Raw genomic sequence first — 8,601 nt, forward strand, 5'->3', positions numbered from 1 at the left:
GGCAGCATAATTTTATTTTACTTGAGACCAAGGACACAAGAGTTATGAATTGCAACATAAACGTTCACTCCCAGGGCTGTTCCCATTATGGTTGCATGTGCTACAATCGTTCCTTATATCCCACCCTATTCAATTGTAACTCAATTCCTATTTCCTTTTTTTTTTTTTTTTTTTTTAATTCAATCCTGCTGACAACTCCTTGAAACCTTGATATCTCAGCAACCACACTGAACCATAGATCCTGAGCTTTCAAACGATACCAAGCTTAAGCTGCATTTCCAGGCGATTAGCAAGAGGCTGGGCCCAAGCCGCCACACTGCAGTTCCCATTGGGCGTTCTAGATAACCTTTACATATCATTTTCCATCCTGTGTGTTTAAGATGAATGCTACCAAGCTTTCCCAGACTGCATTTAGCTAAGCTCCCTCTGCCTATAAGCCCAGCAAGAGAGACCCCAAATTCTAGGAAGCAAAGGTGTGCACTGCTTGGAGATTCATAGATTTTTAAGGCAGAAGAGATCATTTAGCCTGACCTCCTGTTTCACATAGACAGAGATGTTGGTTTTCCAGAAAATGTTCCAATGCCCTAAATAGCGCATGATCTGATTTAGCATGTTTATTTGACTTGTATTTAGAAAACAAAACTAAAAAAGTACCCCCATGTTATTTTTATGTCCCAATAGCCACACATATTTGAACTGAAATATTTGATTAGGAAAAGAATGAAAGACAGCACACTTAATGTGGTTTAAATGTTATGTTCAAACTAATTCAAAACTTTATGTAGAAAGAAATTATTTTTACTGGAATACTTGTAAAAATGTAAAGACAATACACGATATCATGTACTTCCCTTAAATTTAAACAAAGAATGTAAGAAAAAAAATGAAGGCACTTAGAACTGCTGACGCACTAATTTTAGCACAACCAAAGAACTGCGCATGACATGCTGTGGTTGTCCACTCATCTAGAGTTTAACTCTCTTCCACTAAGGTCATTGCGGCACCTCCAGTTTCACTGTCACTATCTGTAGAATCGCTTGCACTACTTATTAGTTCCATTTCAGAATCAGATTGAGGTAAATCTGATTCAGAACTACTTGAACCACATTCTCTTTTGCTAAAGGATGGTTTTAACCAATGAGTCTATGGGCAAGGGCAACTTATCATCACACTGCATCTTCTTCACTACTTGTGCTTCTGACAGAAGCACGAGATTCTGAGAAATAGAAACAAGGTTAGTGGTGAATTCATTTGGTTTTGATTTGACCTGCACAACCAATTAGGTAAATTTGTAACTTGATTTTGGTTTGGATTATTATGCAAGTGCATTTACCCTCCTGTTTACAAATCAATAAAACATATATGCACTCTCTCACACACTTCCTAGGGATAATCGCCTGAAAAACATTAATTACAACTTTGAAACTGCCACGCTTGCCTAATATTGTATTGGCATGCATTCATTGTTACCAATTAATTTTATGAAACAATGAATTTTTAGAAATGGAAAATTTCCCACAGAAAAATAAAGCACTGGAAAATGTTCTGCCCCACATCACTGCACAGAGACCATAAATCTTACCTGTCAATTCCTGCACTGAACATTATAGTGTACCCAAAGGGGTCCTTTGTGAAGTCACAAGGTGACTCCTTGCCTGGCTGTGACACACAAATGCTAGCAGCACTGGCACAAGGTAGATCCAGTTGTCTATCCATAGAAAGGTAGCAAAAAGTTTAGGAAAAAGGAGGACAGCTATAAGGGCAGAGGAGAGGAAGGAAACAGAGCAGTCCTATCAGGCAGAAAGGAATTAGAATAGAAGATGCAGAGAAAACACCTGTCCAGTTCTTAAGTTTCTGTATCAGCTTGTTTCCCCAGGAATCATACTTCAGAATTTTTCCCTATGGTACAGGGAAAACATTGATCACTGGCTCTTCTCCAAGGTTGGGTCCAGGCCGAAACCAAGCCAGAACCTCATAGACTGCTCCAGTATCACTTTAGTGTAGCCTCCACCATATGCCAGGTGATTGCTAAGTAGTTATGGACATATATGCAGGCTAAGTACAGACAAATGGGCAGAATGCAGAGGAAAGGGAAAGGTAGCAACAATATGCAAACTGTAAAAACAATATGAAAACATGTGAGCTCCATTCGCCATAGGCAGTAAAGGAGGGGTAGGTCTTTAAAAGGAAGGCAGGAGCCTTGCAAGTGAGCTCAGGGAGGCTGCTCCATCCATGTAAGGGGTAACATACACAGAAATCACTGATTGTGCAAGAAGCTGACAACGGAACAGACAAGGATGGAGGCTTTGTGAAGACACCATGATGCCTGACAACAGAAGATGGATAAGTGAGGGTTAAAGAATTTTGTAGCACCTTGAACTAGGTCCAAAGGGGTAAAACTTTCAAAGGCAACCAGGTAAGGTGGAAATCCAAGCCCCACCAGGACTTGGACTTTTTGAAGTGTGTTGCAGGATGCTTAAATCTGATGTGATAATAGGTGGGATTCAAACTCACGTCTCCTTTAATACTGGTGTTTGCTACAGTAGTATAGGTAATTCTGTGTGTGCTCAACTCTCATCCCACACAACTTCCCTGGTAGGTGGACAGGTATTCTCCATCTTTTACAGATGGAGAAACGGAGACATAAGGATTCCTGAGACTTGCCTGGGGCCCCAAAAAGGAGGAGCTAGGAGCTAAAAATTGAGCTGCTCCTTGTTTCCAGATATGTCTCTGCCATTTCCCACTTTTCCCTTTATTTATTGTACACTGCACTGCTCTTTGAAATGCTCACCTCAAGGATGCAACCAGTGGCTAACCAGAAAACGGCATGTCAGGAGGGGTAAGAGAACAGAGGCCATGGCCAAGGTGTGTCAGGAGGGATAAGAGAACAGAACTGCCAATGCCTTTGCTCTACAAATACATTTTGTAAACAAGGCAGTCCTACATACAGCTGATTAGCAATACTGAATTGCACTGAACTGTATTCCCCCTGGGATTTTACATACCTCTATGGGATTTGCCTTACTCTCTGGTTTGTAAACCAAGACTATTATAATCTTTCCTTATAATGCAGACACTATCACTTTGGCTGCACCTTTTCAGTCTGGGCAACCTACTGTAGTAGCAGAAGGAACTACGGTTCTGGTACATACAACGTTTCAAAAGCAGCTCCATAGGTCCATTACTACTAGTATGTTTTGCTTGACTTCTACTCCAGATTTCAATATAGCATAATATGCTTTATTTACACACAACTCAGAGTGGACACAACCACGATAAGGGTCTTTAGTTCTAGATCCAGATGCTGAACACCCACATTTTTTGGAGATGTACCAATCTAAAGAACCCATTTGAATGATTCTGCAGGTAGGGGCAGTTTGCAAAATTTGGGATCTGGGATTTCAAAGACCCTCCAAGTTTCAGAAATATCTGGAACAGGCCTCTGGATTAGGTTCATCTCTAGTCATCAGTTTTCATCTCTGCTGTAGGCAGCAACAAATCTGTGTAGTGAATATTTGAATGCAATGGATCTGCCTGCCTTGCTACCCATGTATTTGCTGTATGTGGGGCCAGATCTGCGAATGGGATGAAAAGGGATCATCTTTCATCTCAGGAAGACTTTGCATTTGTTCTTTCTTGTTTGGTGTTTCCCATTATCTGATAGCACTTGTCTAGACTGAAAGTAAAGGCTTAGCTCTTTGCTTGTGGAAAATCTACCACTGACTACTATGACCTATCCACCTACTCTGAAGCATATTAACACTAACCTAAAGACTTCAAAAAATCAGGAGTTAACCCTTCCCTTAAACCTTTGAGATCTGCTGAGAAATTGTGATAGTTAAATATATAAATTTAAGAGAGATTCCCCCCACCACCACCACCCTTCTAATGTAGGAGCTTTTAGGGGATCACATTTGCAAGTCTGTCTTAACAGTGACAAGGGCTACCAACTTACTCTTCATAAACTGAAATCCAGAGTTTTGATGTAATCACCGGACTTCAGGAGCTAAGATGTTGAAGGGCGGGAGGAGGGGGAGGAATACTTCACATTTCTACAAATCATAAGATTGGAATAGTTGAAAACCTGTTAAGTCCAGAAGTGAACAATGCACTGATAATAAACTGGTAAAAACACTCAGCACTTAGAGCTTGATAGTACTGAACATACTATGGGCTCAGAGCTTTTCTCCCACATTTTAAAATCACTATAAATCTATTTACTCCACCTACTCTAATGGGCCTATTCCTGATTTTTACCAGGCTCATCAACATCAGACTATGCCAGTATTATTTTACCCAAAATGGGTTAAAACAGGAGAGCTGGAAGTACAATACAGCCTAGGAAAAAGGGTTAAATTTATGTAATCAACCATATGATGCTCATTTGTTGTACTGGTACTCCTGTAATTAAAACCTCACATGACTCCTTGAAAAATGAACCTCTTCTCCTAAAAGATTGCTGATGACACTTTGTAGACTTGAACCGTATTAAAAAAAAACAGAGATCAGCTACCATACACACCAGTGGTTCTGCATACCATACATGCTAACTTTGCAAGTCAAGCAGGCTTTTCTACATCACATCAGGAAGATGCCTCTGAAATGATCCATAACCTGCCGAAAGGAGACAGATGTTTTTACAGCAGAACTCCGTTGGATGATGGATTCTGGAATCCTTCCTCTGAAGGTGGCCTACACCCATTATATCTGCCAGTAGGCAGGAAACCCAACATCAATCAATTTTAATCTCAACCTGCCATGCTAACAAATAAAGTATTAACATCCAGGAATAAGTGTAATTTTTTTGCATAGGCCTTTGTTGTATGCTCATCATCACTGTGGTATAAAGCCACAAGAGAGGAATAATTTAGGGATCAACTGGCTGTAGCTATTAATAATAATTAGCACTTAGAAACTACAAAACGGTTCACCAACCTCTTTACACACCTGCAGCAGGTAGAGAAGTATTATGATCCCCATTTTACAGATAAGGAAACTGAAACACCAAGAACGGAAGTAACTTGCCCGTGGGCACACAGGAAGCCCAAGAAAGAAAAGGGGTTAGACTCAGTGAACTTATCTGTGTGCCACAACACAATGCCATGTAGATACATCCCATGCCAAGTTTGCATGCAACGGCTCCAGAACCAGAATCTGTATAGTCACATTGTGGTGCTGTACCTGGGCTAAGCTCTACTTCCCAGGATTTTCTCAGCAGCACCCCATGTGTAGTGCCACCTTAACACAGCTGTACAGCTTCTAGTTCCAGAGTTGGCACACACACAGCTAACATGGGGTATCTCTGCATGGTGCTACCTTGCACCACAAAGACAAACTCCTGGTGCCAGTCCTTTGCTGAAACCATACATTTAGGCAAGCATGCCAGGGTGACGTATAGATTATGCAAGATCATGCAGGGAACAGGAAAGAGTGTTTCTTACTAGTTTTGATATTTCTTCTCGTGCCGGGTGTCACCCATGTGTGGTCATTGTAATTTTGTCCACATAAGCAATGCTGGTGCCCCGCAGTGAAAACATGAACTCAAGGTCATGGTTTTCTTACTCTTAGCAGGTGCTGTTTTTACATTATTCAGAGACATGCCGCCTCCAAAGAACTGTCCTTCTAGAAGCAGTAACAGAAATACAGCATCTTCTGACACTGCATTATCTGTCTTGAAGACAATACACTACTTCCATTAATGACAATAAAAATGTTGGCTGTTGGTTACATCCCTACTACTAATTCAAATCAGCTTCCCTCTTGATACATTTCAATGTTTGCAGAGGAAAACCTAAACCCAGAATCACATGGAGACTATTTACTTGACATGTTTCAATACAATGTGCATATTCACCCTCTATACTTGAGATCCTCATGCTCAAACTACACATTCCAGAGACCGCAACTTAGTAGATTAGTGTGTTGACTGAGCCGAAGAAGTTTAACCATAGGGCAACAGACAAAGTGGTTTTTGATCTAAGAAAATACAGCCGTCTGTAGTCTTACCTACAATTCCCAACATTAAACCATCCTGTATCTTCACCAGGACAGAGACAAATTGCAATAGAAAAAAAGACAGAAATAAAAAAAAGTGAGAGCATAGAAAGGAGAGAAGCCATCGACTGATTGCACTTCTAGCCAAATCAGACAGATTGACTAATATCACTTACATGACAGCAACAAAAAGGGAAAGAACATATTTCGCTGTTCTTTCCCATCACATCAAAGATCACATCAAAGAATGTTTCACATCCTTGTAATTAATTCAATACTCCTTGAAAAAAGTATATTTAGTGCTAGGGTACTTATGTATGTATTGATTAAAGTAATCTGCATTTCTAAAGCTTTAGAGCCAAATTCTCTACTGGAATAAATAGGCACAGCTCCACGGACTTCAGTGGAGTTTTGTCCATTTTAGATTAGGGCAGATTGGGCCTTCAGTTTTCCGTAGAAGTAGATGAAAGCACAAAAGGTTAAGAGAGCACAGCATGGTCCATTCTGCTGATGCAGCACCTCATGTCTAAGCTCAGCAGAAAACAGAAGTTTTTGCCCTTGCCTTTGCCTCTTCATTTGTCCAACTCCTTACCTTCTTATTTTATTTAGTTCCAAGGCACTTTGGGGACACTGTTCATATGAAACAAGCAATACAAAAACAAGGATCAGATCCTCTGCTGGTGTAAATCAATGCAGCGCCACTGGATTCAAAGGGAACAGCTTCAGGCCTAGAGCTGAGCTGACTGTGTTATAAGGGCCTCCCAAAATGGAAAGGGCTTTAAGGTCTTTAAAAACACTCAGGTGGAAATCAGATATTGTATCTGCAAAGGCCTCTCCTCCTTTCAGCAAACTGATTTTTTGCATATCCCAAATACAAACTCTCCATTTGTATCCTAGTTCATTCAACTACCATTAAATCCCAGCCCAAGTGCAATGATGCCTGTGTGTGGAGGTGGAGAGAAGGGAAAAGAACCACTTACTCTTAGATATCAGCTCTGCCTTTAAGGTACCAGTCAGGGAGTTCTCCAGGGGTCATAATGCCCTACTGAGCTCCTAACAGCAGGTCCAACATAGTCTCCTCTCTGAATCTACCCAGCTCTGCTGGCTGGTGTGAAGGGAGGGATGTGCTCTCCCCCTCACTCCCCTGTGCATTGTTCTGTTCAAGCCAAGAACAAGTGCCGTGCACACCACCTTCATTTGGCTGCTGCAGAGTTGACCCAAGGTAAAGGAGAGGACAGCCTATGTTTTTCCTCTCCCCTGGAGCCAAACAGTCTTTACATCCATTCAAACCAAAGACACATCTTCCATGTCTCTCTACAAGCAGCTTGCTTCCCCCAGAGAATATTTAATTAGCGGTCACAGCGAGACGGCTGTTTGATGCATGTTCGACGGATCTGTTCCTTAAGCCTCGTTGGGTCCACAACACTTACCCTTATCAAGGTAGCACGAACTTGACCCTGCTTCCCCAGAAGCAAGTGGAAGCTCTGCCATCAAGTTCAAAGGTGGGCGGACCCATGCATCTTTGTTGTGGGTGGGGGTCATGTGGCTATTTGTTCAAGAAACCATTGCTTGTCTCTAATCCCTCCACTGACCCCCAGGTACTTTTTCAAAGGCTCCAAAACCAGTTCCTTTCCAACTGACCTCCTATTTGTGACTCCCCACTGCCCCTGTCAGTATGAAGTCTACTCTGTGCTTGTACAAACCTGACTTCATCTCGGGCATGGGACCTGCTAGCACAGGCATCAGCTTCTAAACTCCGGCTGACTTCACCGCGAGCAGGACCGAGCCCCTCGCGAGGGTGAACGAAAGACTCCAGGCCAAACCAAATCCCCCTTCACGGTTCCCTTCTCATCCATACACCCAGCTCTAAAACTGCTGGTTGCACCGTGAGCATACATTTGAGTTTAGTCGAGCTGCGGAGCATCTGAATGCCAGCATGTAATAAAATAAACAAACAGAGATAGAAACGGCAGGTGTCTACCAGGACAGGAGGCTTGCCCACAACCCGGCTTGCCACAGTTTCATCCAACGCTCACCCCGCTGGGACCCTTTCACCCCAGCTGACTTCCTGCCCTTGGGGCAGGGGGCTGGACTCAACGGTCCCTTCCTGCCCCAACGTCTACGAAATCGAACATCACTATCGTCCGTCTATCCTGAACGCAGGTGGATTCACGAGAAAGCAGCCGAGGCCAGGCAAACAACCGTCACCTTCTGTTCAAGCGCGACTGATAAAAGTTTCCACCTGCGTATTTTTTTTTGTTATTATTAAACGGGCCGGCCTTGCCAGCCGGATCGGGACTCAGCCCCGCAGCGCTCCGGGGGCAACGACGCACGCAGAAACCACACTGGAGACATCGCAGCGCGCTCCGGACCCCGGTTTTTTACCGCGGGGGAGGAAGGCGCGCGAGGAGGCAAACCTGCCCCTTGTCTCTTCTCCCTCCCGGCTTGTGCCCGGGGTGGCGGTGCCCGGGGGCGCTGCGGGGCCTGGCACACGCTCACCTTGACTGCTGCTGGCGCCGGCCGCCTCCTCCTCCTCCTCTTCATCCTCCTCCACCGCCCCCTCCCCCTCCTCCGCAGCAGTAGTAGTAGTAGCAGCAGCAGCAGCAG

The 8,601-nt window shown here is 43.4% G+C and overlaps 1 protein-coding gene across 1 annotated transcript in view; it reads right to left on the reverse strand.

The window, feature by feature from the left end:
• MEGF9 (multiple EGF like domains 9) overlaps nucleotides 1-8,599 on the reverse strand; it is a gene marked incomplete at its 5' end in the record, with an annotated part of 89,164 nt that extends 80,565 nt beyond the window's left edge. Inside the window, one exon of the mRNA XM_025211226.1 lies at nucleotides 8,494-8,599. Within this exon, the coding sequence (XP_025067011.1) occupies nucleotides 8,494-8,599 (106 nt within the window). The remainder of the gene's footprint in view (nucleotides 1-8,493) is intronic.
• Nucleotides 8,600-8,601: the final 2 nt, after the last annotated feature.

Source organism: Alligator sinensis, unplaced genomic scaffold (assembly GCF_000455745.1).
Source record: "Alligator sinensis unplaced genomic scaffold, ASM45574v1 scaffold388_1, whole genome shotgun sequence".
Lineage (NCBI taxonomy): Eukaryota > Metazoa > Chordata > Crocodylia > Alligatoridae > Alligator > Alligator sinensis.